The following is a 19,890-nucleotide window of genomic DNA, read 5'->3' on the forward strand; positions in this document are numbered from 1 at the left end:
GTAACATTAAAGACAAGTGTCTTGTACGTGACAGAAATGTAATTTTAGTCTGCAGTAGTAGACATCTACCTCGTGTGGAACTAACAGTGTCAAAAAGGTGAAAAACTATATCCTGAAACATTGTACAGCTTAAGCTGCTGCACATACTGGTCTCACGCATGGAGGTAAAGCACAAGCAACTAGAGCTAATCTTTTAGGATAGTAAGTTACTGGCTTCACTTGTGGAAAAAAGTGCTGTTAGTTATTTCACAGTCACCTGGCATTTGTGCTGTTCACAGAACCACAAGTCCATCGCTGGACCTCCTCTGCGCTGTCACTTTTTGGAGCTTGGCACGCTCCCTCAAATCCTCATGATTCAATGTTGCTGAAGATTTTAAAGGCAGAGCACGTCGTACACCTTAGCTGTCTTCTCAACGTCAACGTCGAAACTCTTTTATCTCATTTAAGATTTTGCAGTGCAGAGTCTCCTCATGACGATCTCCTGGAAGCCCAGTAGCACAACTCTCTGTGCTGATCTCCGATCCTTCTGAAGCCTCTCTCCTGGCCTCAGCTTCCATCTTGTGGACGATCCTCTCAGTCACTTCTCTCGTCATGGCATCTCACGACATCTGCAAATTAAAATGACACTCCTCTTGCCACATGGCTTCCACCATGTGTCAACTCCCCAATGAGACATGTACAAGAATGTTGCACAGTCTCCCTAAAACAATCTCCAGGGTTTGTCCCTTGGAGCAGCTTCACTCCAACCTGTAACCCTGTGTAAAAACATCAGTCAGCAATTAAATGTTTAGCTTGTCTAACTCTCAGCTCCACCTGGAGCCTGTATCCTGGAAGACAAATCTGTTAAATCAAACTTCACATTTTCAACCGGCTATAGATCATATGAGTAATAAGGTATTCAGCATAAAAGACAAATATCATGTGCAGGTTTTCTCCAATCATTAAATCACTATTATTATCATAATTTGTCCCAAATCATGAATCATCCCAATTTATTCCACAATTTAATCGATGACTTTCCTTAAGCAATGTCACTCCACTCATTTTATCACTGTGAGCTCAATAGTGGCCAGCTAATGAGCCCCATATTCAACTATTCTGTAACCACTGCACATTTGTTCAATTGTCACTTGTCTGTCTGTGCTGAATCCTTTACAAGCACTCTTAAAGGAAAACAAACATTAGCCAAACACACGTTCATCCTGGTGGTCAGGCGTCAGCCATCCAGATTCCAGAGATCAAGAAGGTCATAAAGTTAACACTCCGCTGTAAAAAGAAGTAACACTGGTTTCAAACAGTGTCACACTGTATTCACTTCTCCCTTGTAACATTCATATTTTCTCCACAACACAGTGTAATTTCATCATCAACACACAGCCTGTAACCACAGTTTTCTTCACACAAAATCTCAGTAATCCTGTGATAGAAAAACACATCATTAAGATGTGTCCTGCTATAAATCACATGATCAAATCACATGATTAACCATCTGCTGTAAAAAGGAATATAAATGTTAGCACTGCGCATTTGTATACACTCTTTCTCACAGTGATCTCTGTGAGCAACACAAAGTAGTTAATAACAAACTCATGGTGAATTCACAGACAGAGAAAATTTTAAACTAAAAGGTTAAATCTGCAGAGTTCACATAGTCATGTGACCCAAGTTTCCTCCTGTGGTCTCCTTCTGTTCCTGCAACAGACACACACAGAGATGCATCCACACCTTTGTCAGGTGGGGGTTAACTTCACACAATGGTGTTAAGTCAGTCAGTCTTGTCAGCTTTTGTCAGTCAGTCAATTTTTCCACTCATTTTTTATTTGCTGGCAGTTAGAACTTCTCGTGACGCAATAAGTTTCTACTGCCAGCAATGACGTCATTTCAAAAAAAAGAAAAAAAAGAATTTAGACTGGATTACCTCCCTGAATCCTTTTTGGCAGGGACTTGTTTTCTGATTGTCCCAAATAAGTGGCTTTCTCCCGAGCCCATTTTAAGTTTTGGAGAAACTCACTTTTGCAACAGTTTTCTCGACGACGAGTTGTATAGCGCTTCTGTTCTAATCGTGCATATCTGCTCAAACAGAGATCATCAAACGAAACTTTCAGTGCACCATGAAAGTAACAAAATAAAAAGAAAGGAAAGCAAATAAAGGAAAGCAAAGGAAAGAAAGGCCTTGGTTAAGTCATGACACGTGTTCTTCATGCCAGGGGGATAAATCGTAACAACCCATTTGGCAGGCTCAACTTAGTAACAAAAGACAAATCAACAGCCAGTTTAATCTCAAACATTCATCCAATCAGCCACACACAACATACAGCATAACCCTGTTGTCTCATCACATAATAAGTTTCTTCTCATGTAACCAAATGTGTGCCATGGTAAAACTTCTTCACACACCAGAAACTCACAATCAGCTCACTCAGCTCACTCATTTAAAACCCCTCATCAGCATTCTGTTTTCCTCTATGATGCAGCCATCTGTCCTCCTATAATATTCAGTCCACTAGTCTATGTATCACTTTCATCTTACTAGTGACTTGGACAAGATGACAAACAGAATCTCATGCTTAAGATGCTGTCGGGTCTTCATGAGTATCATTTATTGTGTATGCATGTAGAGTTAGTATGGTTGATGTATTTTCTGTATGTTTTTGTGTTCCTCTCATCACATTTCATTATTCTCATCACTGCTTAAAACAACACACATCTCTCTCTCTCTCTCTCTCTCTTTTTTAAACTATCCTTCTCTCCAAAACAGAAAGTAGCATTATAGCTGTTTCAGGCTGAGAAACATCAAACACTCTTCGTGCTATCATTCACCACACAACTTATGTTATTTCTTTGTCCACTGGGCAGGTGACCTGCAGAATCATGTCTGCCCCAGCTGGATACCTTTTCACACACACCGTGACGTCAGACACGCTCACACTCACTTCTGCTTGGAGCACAATTTCACTTCATTCATCAACGATCCACACACCACGTGCTGCCCAATAAAACTTTGCAGTGTATTTCATCCTCTTTCAAGGCAGATTTAAACACCATATGTTTTTTTTCCTGTTGTGTCAGGGATGGATATGTGGTTGCAACGTTTATGTTCACTTTCTTTCCTTTCTGTCTCCTCTCCTGCCTAGTCTGTTTTGGACTCAATGCTGCTCCTAATGCCTCTCCATACTCAGCCTTTAGTCTCTCCTCCACCTCTGCCTCTGCTCACTCACGCTCTTCTTTCTGCTAATATTCTTGCTCTTTCTAACGCTTTTCTACGGTGTTGTTCCACAACTTAGCGACTGCTAACTGCAATTCCTTCCTCTGCTTAGCTGTCCCTGTTTTACCTGCTGCACTTACAGTTATTCTTTCTACAAGCATTTTACACTGAACTTCCACTAATATCCCTTCAAATCCATATTTCTTACACCAACAACCTACATACTGCGTGCTGCCCGGTGAATATTTCTCCATAAATTTTACATCCCCTTCTAAGGCAGCCTTACACATTTTATTCTCTGTGAAAAGATTTTGTTTATTATTCAAATATGCTTTGCTTGTGATTGTGTAAACTCTGAATGACGATTCACTCTGATAAACATGAAGCCTTGCCTATGCTTATCAAATGCCTGTGAAGACAAGTTCCTGTGCAAAGAGCAACGGAAAATGACACTTAAGCAGACGTTTAGTATAGTACGGACAGAATGTTTAGTAAGATATGCATTTGTCAGTTAAGCAATCTATATTCTGAGAACAGGCGGAGACTGCCTCCGTCTGCTGTGTAACCTACATGCCTATATAAACTGCAATAAAGAAGAGTACTGGTGTGACTGTCTCTTCAGACGCTCACCCCATGTACATGTGATTTTTATATTGTCTCATTGTGTCTCTGTTTTACTTTGGCAGCCTTCTATTTGGGAATTTTCCCCTGACATTTCTTGGTCCTTCGAAGCCGGATGAGACGGCCTATTTAAAGCAGCTCTCACAGAAAGCGCCTCACCAGGTCCCGTCGGTGCGAGAAGCCCACGTTGAAGTCTGCCGGCAGCTCACATACTAGGTGTGTGATAAAACCCAAGAGCGTGAATTCGGGTCTTGGTCAACGTTTTACAAGCGGTCCGCACCGTCGGGGGCTGATCAGGTGCATCTGAAGAAACCAGCGCCAAGGTAAGACAGACTACTTTGAGATAATAAAGGTTTGCGCAAAACGCAAAACGAAACTTAAGACTCGTCCAAGACAGACTGGAAGCATTAAGCTCGTCTTGAGGACTGGTAGTCAGCTCGCCCGCAGAGGGTTGGAAGCACTAAAATAAATATTGAGCTCGTCATAAGTGATTGGTAGCTCCCGAAAGGGTAAAATAGGCCTAGCTCGCCCACAGTGGCTGGAAGCAGTACGCCGCCTTTAAGAGGCTGGTAGCGTGAACGCCGCTAAAAACTGTCTGTCTTTTATTGTCTTTTTGGTGGAATAAGTTGATTTTACAGCACAATAAGGAGGCTGAACTATTCCACTGATTTGTTTACTGTTGGTCGCTGAAGTACTGGTGAGCTGAGAGGAAGGTCGTGTTTTATCACGTAAAGGTGACACCGCTTTCAAGAATAGCTGAAAGTAGAAGGGCGTGTCAGCCACCTCTCTCTGTTCTCGTGCCAGTGAAAGCGCCGCAGGTGTGTGTGTATTACTAAGCGCTAAAAGAAGCATAAACTAATAATGGGTAATAAAGCAACAAAACTCACTGCTGACGAGCAGTGGCTAGAAAAGAAATGTCCAGGCGCGGACAAATTAGTGCATATAGATGGAGAAATCCAAAGAAAACTAAATGTCCCACGTGGGAGGAAAATGCATTAACTAAATTATAAGAAACCCTCCAAGCAGAAATAAATACTGAAAAGGAAGCTAAAAAGAAATCAAAGCATACACAAGAGTTGTAATATTTTAAAGCATGGAAAGAGGAATGAAGTGGAATAAACAAAAGGTTAAATTAAGGTTAACTTAAATTAAAGCAATGAAACAAAATTGGGAAGACAACCAAGCTGAATGAATAGGATGCGTGAAACCAGATAATTCACACAAAATATATCAAATAAAAAAGAGAGATGCATAAGGTGTATTAAGGCTGTGTCATTGTTCAGCCAAGGAAAATGTCTCCAGCTTGGGAAGGTGTGAAGCTGCAGGTTCACACAAACCCGTGATGGATACATAATAAAATATAAACTAATATACTATTGTATATTAGTAGTAAAGTAGTATATTGTGATATACTATTGCTGTTATAAAAAAGGAAAAACAATACAATGATAACATTAATAATGACATACTATTAATAGGAAAAGGCACCTCAGTCAGTTATGATGTGAGGTGGAAGATTATTAAAAGTAGTCTGATTCAAGCTTAAGGTTTGCTCAAACTCAGTACAATGATATAGGAAATGAAGAAAATAAGGAAATAACTACACTAATCAGGTGCATAGAGACACTTGACCTGCTTGTAAACCTGTCATCTTAGATGAGACTTTGTTAAGATGAAGAGCAAACCTATACTAACAACTAATGAGCCAAACCCTGTATACAACAGCTAAAGCTACAGGTTTGAGAAGCTGAATAAAATGAATTAAATATGTGGACACTACCAAGCTGATGAGCAAGTTACACATTTTTATTTGTTTTTTAGAGCAGAAGCTGCATATTAAAGGTCACACATGCAGCTGTCTGTGAGCTCAGTTTTTTCCTCACACTTCTGCTCTGTTTCTGGCAGCAGCTTTTTCTTTTTTCTTTTTGTGTCCTGACTCATGTGTGTAAAGCCTTCATGCCATCGACAATTTGTTTTTTTGTCTTTGTTTTTGTTTTGTTGGTTTGAAAATGAATAAATCTGTGATCATACTTGTGGATCACAGTGGCACATAATGATTAGGCACATGATTTACTAATGCAGATGTAATAACTTTATTCTAAAATTCAAGGAGAACAAACAAGAACAACATCTTCAGTTATGTCTTGTTGTTGTTCTCTGTGCAGTGTGCTTAGTTTTGTTTTTGTTTTTTTGAAATGTTGCTTGAGTGATGAGTACTGTAACTTCTGAAGTAGCTCTCACCATGTGTCCTTGATGATGATAAGTCCAGAGCCAGCTGAGAGCTGGGTTATCTGTTTTGTTTTATGTGACAAGGCTGAGAGATTAAAACTTAGGTTCTTGTTTTGAAAGAAAAAAAAAAAAGGAGAGGTTTTGTGTTTCTCAGCCAAGAACAACTACAATTTCATTTTCTGTTTTGAGACAGGATAATAATAATAATAATAATAATAAAACAAAGAGTGATGTTTTGTTTAAGTGTTGAAGCAGGCTAATACTGCAACATATCGTCTAGTGCATGATCTGCGAGCAATATATGAAATCATCTTATTTATCTTTAAATAAACTCCAATTATGGAGACCTGAAGTCACATGCTTAGGGCACACCCTCAGGTGAAGGCAGAAAGCTACTAAACAAAGAAAAGAAGCTATACAAAATGCACCACAGCCACAAAACTAAGTATTCACATTCTTTCTGACTCTTAGTGAGCCTGAGTTATGACCTTGGCTCCCTGTTTTTCTGCTTCCACCAAGGGTGGGGGTGACGCTCCCGTGGCATGTGCTCTGTTCTCTTTACTATCACAAAGAAAAACAAAAAGAGAGAGGCCCCTACTGTCTGAATACAATATTCTCTTCATAACTCGGCAGTATGAAATGTCATGAAACAGTGTAACTCACTCACAGTAAATCAGCAGTGAATCAGCAGTATAGGATAATACAAACCTATCTAATAAATCTAATGATTTCCACATTCTTTTAACTCAGAAGTGTGATGCAAAACTAAAACTACATACTGATTACACAAGAAGTATGATGTGGCCTACAGCAGTATCATGATTCACTCATTTTGATTACAGGTATAATGTAATATATAACAGCATAATAATCTCACAACTGCTACAAGCACATTTGCCTTTCTTAACACACGCGAGTGAAAGGCAACTGTTAAGAAAATGCCCTTTTGGGTGAGACAGGCCCAGAGGCCCTGCATGCAAGCGCATGCTAACACACATACATGCAATGAAGAGCAGCTTACACTAGAGCACACACTATATGTGCGCCTCTATATCTCACATTGGTGTTAAAACAGGAAAAACTTAATAGTTTTGTTATCAACTGCTGAATTTACCCACTACTGACATTTAACCCTCCAGCTTGCAGGAAACGTTTGTGAAAACAGAGAAGGAAAAATAAAGACACAGAGAGAGTCTGGTATGACCAAGCAGTGACCAGACAATAAATTTAGTTGGTAATACAATAAATTGTGAGATGCTTTCTGCTTGATTGATGCAACACAGGTAATTTACATGGGAGGAAACTCCTCATGTGATGCGACATTTAGCAATTTGCAAGTGTGCAGCACATCAGAAGAATGACTATGAAATTACAAAGGGAAACAATTTTACTGACAAAGGATGAACAAAAAGCAGCTCCCACAGCTGAGCAAAGGAAATGGCTGAAATGCGGAGCGCAACTAAGAGATGACTTGATGATTTGTGAAGGAAAACCAATACTTCCAAAATCTCTACACAAAACAGCAGTTTTAGTGACACATGGAGTTACTCTCCATGCGTCAACAGGAGGGATAGGAGATATAATCTCCAAAACACTTTTACACTCTAAATTTCGAAACTTCAGCAAAAGAATTTGTCAGAACATGCATGATTTGTCAAAAACACAATGTACAAGGGAATCTTAGACCAAAGAGAGGTCATTTTCCCACACCTCCCTCAATCCACATGGATTTTATTGAACTAAATGAATGCCAAGGCTCAAAATACGCTCTAGTGATCATAGACGTATTCTCAAAATGGCCAGAAATCTATCCAGTAAAGAAAGCAGACACCATTTCAGTAGCAAAATGCTTATGTAACCATTTTATTCCAACATATGGCATCCCCACTCTGATAAGATCAGATAATGGGGCACACTTTGTCAATGAGGTAATCAGCAAAGTCTCTGAAGCACTAGGGTTTAACATCAAATATCACTGTGCTTATCATCCTCAAAGTGCCGGCCTAGTAGAAAGGACAAACGGCACAATAAAACAGAGGCTTAGAAAATGCATGGAAGAAACAGGAAGGCCGTGGCCAGAGTGCATAGGCCTAGTAAAAATGTGGATGAGATTAACACAAGGTTCACAAAAACTTACACCTTTTGAAATCATTCATGGCAGACCATTTCCACTGCCAATCACAAGTGAACCTTTAGATAAATCAATCAGAGAAACTACACTAGCAGAATGGATGTCAAAACTGCTGGAAAACAAAGATATTGTTTTAAACAATAAACTGCCTTCCGAATCTTCTCCAGTATCTTGCAGGTTGAAGCCAGGTGATTGGGTCCTGATTCGAGTTCTCCATAGAAAGAATTGGAGCTCGCCCCGCTGGGAAGGCCCATACCAAGTGCTTATCACCACACCAACTGCCTGTAAGATAGCAGAGAGACCATCTTGGATTCACCAAAGCCACTGCAAGAAAGTGAGTGACAGCCCAGACTCCTAGGCGCCGGCACCCCTACCCTCAGGTGATCTGACTGGTGAAGGGAGGGCTGATCGGGTATATCCCGCCCTCTGCTTCTTGCCAGTAGTCTACTCACCTGAGGACCTAGGTGTGTTTGGTCGCCATGAAGACTCCTGTTGTCCTCGTGGCTGTCCTCCTACTCTCAGCAGGACTCCTCATGTTTCTAGAGGATGGTACAGAAAACGAACAGCACCATCTACGGACGAGACGGACTCATGACAATTCACACCTCCGTGACATGACACAAGACCACATTCACCCATGGATGAATAACGCATGGTACCGCTACGTACATGACAGAACTAAGGGAGAGCCTAATAACACTGCATGTTACGTCTGCTCCCACATGCCATGCACTTCAACACATCCCACTTTTTATGGAAACTACATGAATAAAACACAAGCCAAGTGCGCTGCCAGCTTCACGGGCATTGGCTATCAACATAAGAAAATCATCATTGATGAGACAAGCTCTGTCATCTATGTGCTTAACCTTCTTTAGTATGTTTCAGGGACCACCCCAATACGAGGTAATCACCGTCGAAAACACTGGATTTGACAACGGAACGTGTGACCAGCTCTTCTGGATCAACTTCAACGTGACGAATCGGAACACGTCCATTCACTTCCCAGTGTTCTTGGACCAAACCCGAGGGAAGAACCACTCCATGTGCTACCGACAAGACAACGGTAACAGACCCCTAGGCGACACCACCAACTGTAACCAAACCACAGCCAACGGAGAGGGCGCACCTGTAAACACGTCCGTGCCCAGCAACGGCACCTACTGGGTGCAGGGAATGGCCTGGCTGTGTGGACAACGTGCCTACTTCATACTGCCACCCGGATGGACGGGCACCTGTGCCCCAATCTTCATTTCAGACCACACCTTCAGGATGTCAGCTGTAAATATCTCTCAGACTACAAGACGACGATGAGACGTCTCCACAGTGCAACCACATGACCCCATCTATGGCAGTGATGTGCCAGAGGGATTTAAGCTTTGGACCACCGGACAAAAGGTCCTCCACTCACTGTTTCCATGGGTGGGCACCGGAAAGAACATTTTAAGGATTGAAACTTTGGATTACCGCTTTGGACTGTTCCTGAATGCCTCATGCAAAATCAACAATCAACAAAATGAAGAGATTGATGCCCTCATGCGCATAACTGTGATGCAACACCGAGTCGCACTGGACATGATTCTAGCTGAAAAGGAGGACTCTGTATACTCTTTAACAACACATGCTGTACGTACATTCCAGATAATGTTCACTCTTCCAACATGACCGACGCCTTACGCACGCTGAAACAACTCAGGGACGCTCAGCAACAGGACTATGTCACGAACACTGAAGATTGGCTTACCTGGCTGTTGAGTGGTTCCTGGAAATCTCTTTAATAAAAGGACTGGTTTTTGTAGGAGTTCTTCTACTCCTACTCTGTTGTTTTACTTCTTGTATTTTGCCATGTGCACAATCAATGATTAATAAAAGTTGTTGCAGTCCATGTGCAGGCATACCTGACACTGCCCATGGACGAAGATGATGATAATCCCCCTGACACTGAAATACTGTAATAACACCAATGTATGACGTGCTGATTAAAAATGCGCTGCAAGAAATCATGCACAGATAATAAACCAATGGTGTTTTAACTAGTGTGAAAGTTAAACAACAGGAGGGAAATGTGAAAAGATTTTGTTTATTATTCAAATATGCTTTGCTTGTGATTGTGTAAACTCTGAATGACGATTCACTCTGATAAACATGAAGCCTTGCCTATGCTTATCAAATGCCTGTGAAGACAAGTTCCTGTGCAAAGAGCAACAGAAAATGACACTTAAGCAGACGTTTAGTATAGTACGGACAGAATGTTTAGTAAGATATGCATTTGTCAGTTAAGCAATCTATATTCTGAGAACAGGCGGAGACTGCCTCCGTCTGCTGTGTAACCTACATGCCTATATAAACTGCAATAAAGAAGAGTACTGGTGTGACTGTCTCTTCAGACGTTCACCCCATGTACATGTGATTTTTATATTGTCTCATTGTGTCTCTGTTTTACTTTGGCAGCCTTCTATTTGGGAATTTTCCCCTGACATTCTCACACAAGACAACAATCAGCCACACTCACGCAGACCACGTCTGGCCCGCACACACACACACATAGGCCTATCGCTTGCGTCTACACGCACAGCCAGCGCGCTCTGTTGAAAACTCTCAAACGCCGCATATGGTGGAGAATTCAACCGTCGGACACTCTCCAAACGCCCCAAATGGCGGAGATTCCGAACACTCCTCACGGCAGAGTCACCGAACCTAGGTTGTCTCCACGCCCCACACGGCGGAGAAGCCTGCGTCTCTCACGTGGCTAGCGCGCTCCCGCACCTCACGATCAACGCAGGGTCACGTAGCCGCTCTCTAAGGCCTTCTGTACTTACTGTTCGTGTTGTTTCCGTTCATGGAAGAGTCTCTGTATCCCGTCAATCGCCATCCATCCCGAGGGAGTTCAGACGCAAACTTTCCGGCCTGGTGACAAGCATCAAGGCACCAGGGCTTTCCGTCAATCATCCCAGACGTTGCGGTGGCGTCCTCTCCCTCTCCTCGCGGTGGATGCGATGTGTTAGGATCCGGCTCGAAGGACCAAATAAATGTTGGGTCTGTTCCCACAAACCCCGCTAATTCTAGAGGCTTATTCATCATGAATGAAAACAAGACAGTCAGCGATCGATCGATTACTTGCGCAAGGGAGGCCTCATCTATGTCCAGCATGGAAATGACCCCAAATCCGGCCTCCTCTCGCTGCCTTTTATTGAGAGACAGTTCACACAAAACACAGCAAAGCAACGCCCACATGGTTCTAAGGCATTGTATGTATATGTGTGAACATTTATATGTAAGTAGGAATGTGTGTGTGTGTGTGTGTGAGACCTCCTGCTGACCAAAGGGTCGTAAAAGCAGGAAGCTTACAACACAAGAAACAGATCTTTCAGATAGGATGTATCTCCAATAAAACCTCCCCCAACACAGAGTGGTTAGAGGTGCTCAGGATCAAAGGAATGGCTTTGATAATACTGCTTGAACTAAGACTGTACAAATTTAAGAAACACAATGGCAACATTCAACAATTAGACCTAACATCAAACATGAAAACTTGCCTGTTCGAGTCGATCGCTTCATTGCTCGTCATCTTTCCTTCATCGAGGGAAATATGCGGATTTGTTCTGCAAAAGAAAAGATCAAAGATGAGGCAACAGTGGGATCACTGAAAGTCACAGATGCCAATTCTGGATCCATGACGACTCACAGTGCAGAAGACAAAATAAAAATGGATGCTCACCCGTTTGTGGGATCTGATGCTGCCACAAACATTCTCCAGGCTGATGAAGATGCAGTTGAGAACTGGAGGGGCCTGGCTGTTCCACCCAAAAAAAGGATCCATGTACCGAATGGCTCCATGCAAATGAAACTTTTGGGGCAAAAAGAATGAAGGTGGGATTATTAAAAAATGCAATCCTCCATCAGCCTATTAGATTAGGGGAATCAACAGTGTCTGTGCTCAATACCTGTGCATTTGATGCATTTTTTCCAGTGCTTATGTTGTGCCTTCTGTGACAGCTCCACATTTCAAAATGCTGTTCTGAAGGACAGTGAAAACCCAGTCCTGCAGCTGGTGAAAGTCATTGCCACAGATGGTGTGACCCAACAAACCTACAGGAGGAGAGCAGAGCTGCTTAGTGTAATGTTTGAAGCTGTCTCGTTGAGGTCTGGTGCCATCCAAATCGATGCTCAGTGCAATATCTCCGCTGTAATTGCTAAGACAGTGAGGAACATCTCAAGTGTTTATTTTACCAAACACTGCTCTTCACAGCACTGCTACCTCAGCAAAGGGATGACAAGGGAAGTGCCATTTGTTCCTCCTGCCATCTCTGTCCTCAAAGAGTCTGGTATGGCTCATCTTGGCACTGCTGTGGAAACAGGACTTGGCCTACCTGAGTCTAACTGCCTCAGGCCACTCTCCAATCCATCTCTGTGTCCATCAGAATTCAAAACAGAAGACATGAGCTCTGTGCAGGGACAGTTACAGCTACAACATCGGAGATATTGTGTGGATTGATACTGACCTTGCAAACCAAACAGAATTTCCATTGAGTGAATGTCCCTCCAACCTGGTTCTCCAAGGAAAGTCGTTCACTTTGAAAGCATGAATTGCTTTCCATGGAAAGATGAGCAGTGATGGTTTGGGGCATTACACTGCATACTGCAGAAGAGCTCCATGTGTGTGGGAGTTCTATGATGACCTGGTGAATGGAGTGACAGGAGTGTCTGAAAAGGAAAAAAATACAACCCCATGTTGTGTTCTACACAGAATAGGCAACAGGCAACACTCAAGTTTATTTCTTTGGACTGTTTTCACTTAGTGCCACCTGGAGGACAGTCAGCTCCCTGCAGCAGCTCTGGAGGACTGTTAACTGATGAAGAGCTGGGACTGCACAGCCTGCTTCATCACAGACTTCTTTAAATAAACATGACCAGGATCAGTCGCAGCACCTCAGACAAACATTTGTTACACAGCAGCCGCCTTCACACCGACTGAGCTCCATCACAGCTTCAGAGCTCAGCTTACTAAAGTCCAAAGTTTATTTCCTCTCAGGTTTCTTACTTTCAGTAAAGTTTGACTTTTAGAGCCCTGACCAGCATCCTGCAGCATCTGGAGCAGCTGTGTGGTGCTGTCATGGCAATAAGGATCCAAATCTGTGGGGATGTTTCCAGCAGGGGTTATAACCTGCAGTTAGCAAGGTGTACCTAATAAAGTGGCAGTGTTTATGTCACAGTGCAGCACCATCAGAAAACGGTGGTTTACATCTCTGTTACAGGAAACCTGAAGAGTTAAAACACAAGAGAAGAAAATCTAAAAGTTGCACAAAGAACATAAAAGAACTAAACTTCATAAAAACTTCACAAATGATGCTTTAAATGAAAAATAAATCCCTGTAAATAATTCAACAGGTCACATATTAGAACCACCTTAACTAAAACTCTGTAGCCGCTCACTGTGGTTTGTCCCAGCAGCTCTGAGGAAACAAACTTCAGTGTTAGCACACACTGTTAGTAAACTATGCAACACAGAATTCAGGTTTCAGTTGTGTTAAGTTGTGAAGTTGTGATGAAAGTTTTCTTACTGACACAGGTAGGATGGTCAGGCGTCCTCTGTTCCTGCACCGTTCATGAACTGTCACTTATAAAATGCTGCCAAACATCAACTACACTCAATAACTAAACGTGTGCAGGTTAAAGTGATGGACGCCCAGATCTGCGCTCCAAATAAAAACAGACTAAAGGTGTTTCCTTCAGAAACAAAGACAATATTTACAAAGATCTCACAGGTAAACTGAGCGATCACAGCAGCATCTCATCCTGACTAACAGCTTTTAGATGTAGGGAGAGCGTCGTGGTTCAGAGGTGGTTCAGCAGATGATGAAGGCCTTTCTGTTGCATTGTGTAGTGCTGTGGATGCCATGATGGTTGACTGGGTCTGGTTCTACTGAACTCAGAAACACTTCTGAGGTATTTACACCTGAAGCCTCATTTAATGTGAGTCAGAAACAAACGGCTCACCTGTGATTAATGGATGTTTCCCTGCATTTATATTTGCACACAGTTTATTTCTTACAGCAGGAAAACTGAACAGAATGTATGTAAGAGGTTAGAGTGAGGATGACGTCACTTAATACAGGAAATACATGTTTTTCTGTGTTGATGATGAAGGACTTCTTTAGCTCTGTAAACAGCTACACTTGAGAGGACAGAGGTGATTTCATGGATCAATAACAATGTGTTTATCAGCTTTCATCATCGCAGTGCAGACATGACGTCAGATCTATCAAAGTAAAGGCCGTCTCTCTGATGACGTCACAGAGTCGTTCTGTCCAATAAAGGATCAGCTGCTGCCATCTTGTGGCCACAGTTGGTTACTGTCTCTGAAAGTTGTCTCATGTTTCCTGTTGTCCTGTTAACAAAGGCTGGAGCTCATCATGCTGAGAGGGGAGCAGCATTTTTTGGCTCTTCACACATGTTCATTATATTCTGATGATCCTGGATGGAGACAAACTACAGATAAGTGTGTTCAGCCCAACTAGTTTATCTCATTACAGCAGTTTGATGTTTCCCTTTGAATCCCCCTGAAGACACTGACAGTGAAGCACGTACATAATACTCCAGCCTTTCAACTCTGAGCTTATTTAGTTCTATTAATACACTGAAATCTCATTTGTGTCATGAAGAAAGTCTTTAATCAAACAGAATTCAAAGATCAGAAACATTTCATATATGGAGTTAAACATGAATCATTGTTTCAACAATATATTTATTGTTGTCATAAACAGACAAGAAGACAACAACAAACTGCTCCTCCCATTCAACACATGTCAGCAGTGCTTTAAGTGGCCCAAAAGAGGTACCGGTACTCTATTTTTTTTCCACCTCCCCTGAGGTAACACCAACTATATTGAATGGGTTTTATATACAACAGTCAACAGACAACCTTATACAAAATAATAAATCATTTTATTAGTTTGTGGATTTGCTTGAGCTAGAAAGAGCTACTGAACATAAATAAAATGTGCAAAAAGGTATTGAAATTTTTTTTTAACAAAATGTACATAAAATAAATTATAAACTAATTTGTATTTTGCTCTCTCTCTTGAGTCCCTGCTGCTATCAGCAGCAGCACTTGTAAAGTGTACCTGCAGAGCTTGGTAGTTCTCCCATACTACTTTCACTGTTCTCTCACTTGAAGCAACCCAACGCACTGATAAAACACGGCCTATCACAAGGAGACGTTGTCCAACATTGTGAGCACTCTCGGTTAACTCCCTTTGGTTTTTTGGTGATGCATGGTAGAGGGAGTAAAGCTGATCTAAGAATATTTTAAAGTGGTTGATTCCTCCTACCTCCTTCAAAACATCACAAACTGCCAGTTCCAGTCGGTGATTGGAACAATGCCAGACAAACAGGTAAGGGAATTTGGAACAAAGCTGCGCAGCAACTCCTGCTTTCCTCCCAAGCATCACTGAGGCTCCATCACAAGCAAATGCCAACAAATGTTCCTGTAGGTAGGTAGTGAGGGTCAAAGCCATTATTATGAAGACATCCTAACAGTGCTTCAGTGATGTCCTTTGCTGTGGTCCCCTGCAGCTCAATCAGTTCAAAAAATATTGTGTCTGGATTTTCACTGGAAATAGCTGACCGCAGGCACACGACAAGCACAGACTTTCCACTTATTGTAGTGGATTCATCAATGAGCACACACAATTTTCTTTCATTCATCACTATGTCATTGACTACCTTCTTTTTCATTTCAGCTGCAATGTGATCCAGTATATTTGCACATGAGTTATTAGAGTGCAAAACTCTGCCCATCTTGACACCATTTAAGACTTGCAACTGGACATCTATTGGCATGTCTGTAAAGGGGCGCCCATGCTTGCCAATCTTATAAGCTGTTCTAAACACATTGCAAGTTGAAGCGTAGTCAGCCTTTCTCACATATCTTCAATGTGTTTTTGCATTGTATTTTGTGTTGCCTTCTCTTTTATTTCAACTGCTTTCTTGTGATAAATTGAGTCTCTGTCCTCTTTTATTTTCTTTCGTAGTGAGTTTTGTTGTGCAGCCTTGTCCCTTCCAAAAGACGAGATTAAGCACCCACTCCACTCCTGCGACACTCTCTGCCCTTGCTGCATGTCCACGCGAGCACAAACTTGACTACACACACTACAACCCAACTTTTGATTTCTGCTGATCAGCCACTTGTAATTTGTGGAGAAATACCGGACTTGTGCTTGGGACCAACATTCTGGCCACTCATGCTCGCTAACGCGGCTGTTGTCATCGGTAGAAATGGTGTCATTCTCGCCCTCGTCGTCGCCAAAAGTGCCGTCGTCATGCGGCTGCGCACTAGTGCAGCTTTCATTAGCTTGCGTCTGACCTGCAGCGATATCATTCTGGCTTGGTGGGGTGTCAGCCAGTGAGTCCTCTGATTCTGACGTTGTTCTTTTCCTACTCAGAGTCTGAAGCCAGGAGAGCATATTAAGTGTTCATTGTTTTTGTATTTTAACCGAGCAGCTGTTTGCGCGTTTTACACACCCTCTCCGGACCACGTTGAGTTGTTGACATGACAACGGCAAAAGCGACGCATGCGCTTTTCACTTGTAAAACACATTGGTGTATGGGTAATGTAGTCTCTGCTCTCGGTGGGACGAATTAGGAAGCGTGCTTGTGAAGGGCGCTCTGAAAAGCGGCAGCGCAGCAAAACGATTATAACAGATGTGCAAATGAGAGTACCGGTACGCTAAAAGCACGTTCTGGGCGCATGGAGAGGTGGCGGTACTCTCAAGAGCTATATTTAGAAGTGGCGGTACTGAGTACCGGCGCGTACCGGCCCACTTAAAGCACTGCATGTCAGTCCATATCCCAGCAAACTAAATCATCTCCATTTACACACATCAAATAGAAACATGAATCACTTGTAATGATTAGAAACTTGATAGAATTTCAAATCTAGTTTGGGGAGTCATTCAGTGAGAAACAGTGAAATGATTTTCCATGTGAAAAGGTGGACAGCAGAAACAGAAAGAAACAGTGAGAACTAAAAGAGAAACAAAGAGCTTTGGAACAACGAGGCAGCAGGAGGACAGCTGCAGTTTAACAGCTTCAATTCACTGACAGGAAACAACATTAGAAACATCATCATCCTCAACTCATCTGCTGCACTGACACTGACACCTTCAACGGCAACACCTTCACTTTACCATCATTGCAAATAAATGGAAACATCCTGTGACTGAAAGTGTGTGTGAAGGTGTGTATGTGTGTGTTAGTATCAGGATCAGAGAACGACAGCTTTCCTCTGTTCCAGTCCAGATTCACTCTGATCCTCTGGAGCTTCTTCTGTACTGAGAGATCAGTGCGAGGAGCTGATGGTGAGAGTGCTGAGTATAGACCTGCAAAGGAAGCTATTCTCCATAATCCAGACTGTATGCTTCCCTTCCTCTGCGCAGACTCTGCTAACACGCCCAAGTCCCAAAATAAATTGTCTCCAACATCAACATCCCAGCTGTGTGTCCCTGAATTAAAGCCCTCAGAGCCCAGGACAGCTCTGTAAAAATCAATCCTCTCTGGATTATCAGGAAGCTGCTGCCTCTCTCCTCCATATCTCACACTGGTCAGATCTTCAGACAGGATGAGGTTTGGATGAGCAGTGTTTGGGTCCAGAATAAGAGGAGTGTAGGAGACCATGTCCTTCATGTTGTTCCAGATGTTGAAGGTCAGGTTTCCCAGATGTTTGGCCTGGTCTATCAGAGCTCCTGAGGGCAGCTGTGGATCATCCAGCAGGGGGCAGCGCTGGACTCTTTCCACTGCAGCCTTGTAGTTGTGCAGGAATGAGACGTCTTCAGCTCTCAGCTCCTCCTCTGTGGCTCTGACTGTGTCTGAAAGAGCTGCTATCTCTCTGCTCAGAGCCTCCATCTTCTCCTTCATCATCCCACTCTTCTGCTCCTCTTCCTCCCTCAGTGCAGCCAGCCTGGCCTCCTCTTCCTCTGCTAGAAACTGGTGAAGCTTCTTAAACTGCTCCTTAATCTGCCTCTCTGTGTATCGGGCCTCGACCTTAATGTGTTCTGCTGTTTGATCAAACTTCACTTGAACTCGTTTGCAAACCTTTAACTTCTTCTTTAAGGGCTCCAGAGTTTCCTGAAGTTCCTTCTTGTGTTGTTGTGCAGCTTCATCGATGGGTCTGAATCTGTGATTGGTGTGTTTTTCTGAGGCACAGCAGATGACACACACTGGCTGCTGATGGTCCAGACAGAAGAGTTTGAGTTTCTCAGAGTGCAGACTGCAGAGAGCCTCTGAAGCTCTCTGATCTCTCTCCTGTAAGAACGACTCACACAGGTTCTTTAAAGCTCGGTTTAAAGGTGGTTCATCCCTTGAAGATCTTCTGTTACAAACTGCACACTCATGTGTTGGTCTCTCTCTCCACCATCTCTTCAGACAGTCTTTACAGAAGCTGTGGCTACATGACAGAAGAACAGGATCTCTGAAGACCTCCTGACAGACCGGACAGCAGAGATCCTCCTCTGATCTGGAAGCCATTGAGTCTGTGAGTGAAGATGAAAACAGCAGACAGGAAGTACAGTCAGTCCTGGCTCCCCTCCCTCCTCTACCACCTTCACTGAAACTTCCTTTGAGTCGTGTTTTTGCTCAAACTCACATTCAGTGTGTGGAGCGTCAGCAGCTTGAAGCAGCAGTGTTGGAGTTTTCCACTTTTCTCTCCTGTAGCTGGACTCACTCAGAGGAAGCTGCTAGTTTGGTCTGAACTCAGTCTGATCGTCTGTGTCTCTTCTTACTCAGGAAACAGGAAGAGGAACTTCCTGTTTCCTGGTTTGTAGCATTTGAGTGACGTGAGTGGAGGAGAAAAATGTTGCTGTTTCACTTTTAACTAACGTGTGTTTCAATACGAAGTTCAGATATTTACCTGCCAGAAGTTTGCAAAAGTTACTAATAAAGAGCTTTTATCTCATGTCACATGCACAGGTCAGTGCATGAATGCTGTGATGCAGCTAGCAATTCAATTTTAAATTCAATGTTATTTATATAGCGCCAAATAACAACAACAGTCGCCTCAAGGCGCTTTATATTGTACAGTATATCGTACAATAATAGATACAGAGGAAAACCCAACAATCACTTTATATAAATGCAACTCAAATGCAATAATAATAGTACCGTGGGAAACAGCCTCAACAGTTTGTGACGTTGATGGCTGTGGTGGTGGTGCGGAGGAAGAGGAGGTGGTGGAGGCCCTCATTACGGAAGCACATTCTGCTTTCAGTCTTTTTTCTGCTTCGCTGGCTCTTGCAGGGCTGCGAAACCCGAGTTTTCTGAACCTTGGGTCCAGCAGTGTGCAAGGAACATAATGCTCATGGTTTGTATTTTATCCAGCTTCTCTCTCAATAGCATCCTCAGCTTCTGAGCCAGAGAAGACCCAATGGATGGTGATTTTTCCATTTGTTCATTGAGGCAATGATCCAGCATAGTGAGCAAAGGTCTGACCTTTGACCCAGACACCCTTTTTTCCTGAGAGAGTTCAGTGGTTGCATCGTTAAATGGTGCTAGGACAACCAGACACTCTGAAATTATACCAAGTTCCTCAGATGAAACAGGTTGGATGTCTGTTGTGAGACTTGCCAAAGCAGCACCCACCGGCTCCCTTTGCTCGAACAGTCTTTGCAGCGTATTATAAGTGCTGTTCCAGCAGGTTTCCACCTTCTGT

General features: G+C 42.8%; 1 protein-coding gene across 1 annotated transcript; it reads right to left on the bottom strand.

Moving 5' to 3' along the window:
- Nucleotides 1-17,318: 17,318 nt before the first annotated feature.
- Nucleotides 17,319-18,953, bottom strand: LOC120434559 (nuclear factor 7, brain-like). Its single transcript, XM_039602835.1, has 2 exons — nt 18,829-18,953; nt 17,319-18,727 (listed from the first exon to the last, which is right to left on the bottom strand). The coding sequence occupies exon 2, from the start codon at nt 18,708-18,710 to the stop codon at nt 17,319-17,321; it is 1,392 nt and encodes a 463-aa protein (XP_039458769.1). The 5' UTR covers nt 18,711-18,727; nt 18,829-18,953.
- Nucleotides 18,954-19,890: the final 937 nt, after the last annotated feature.

The sequence above is a fragment of the Oreochromis aureus genome, linkage group 3 (assembly GCF_013358895.1).
Source record: "Oreochromis aureus strain Israel breed Guangdong linkage group 3, ZZ_aureus, whole genome shotgun sequence".
In the NCBI taxonomy this organism is placed as follows: domain Eukaryota; kingdom Metazoa; phylum Chordata; class Actinopteri; order Cichliformes; family Cichlidae; genus Oreochromis; species Oreochromis aureus.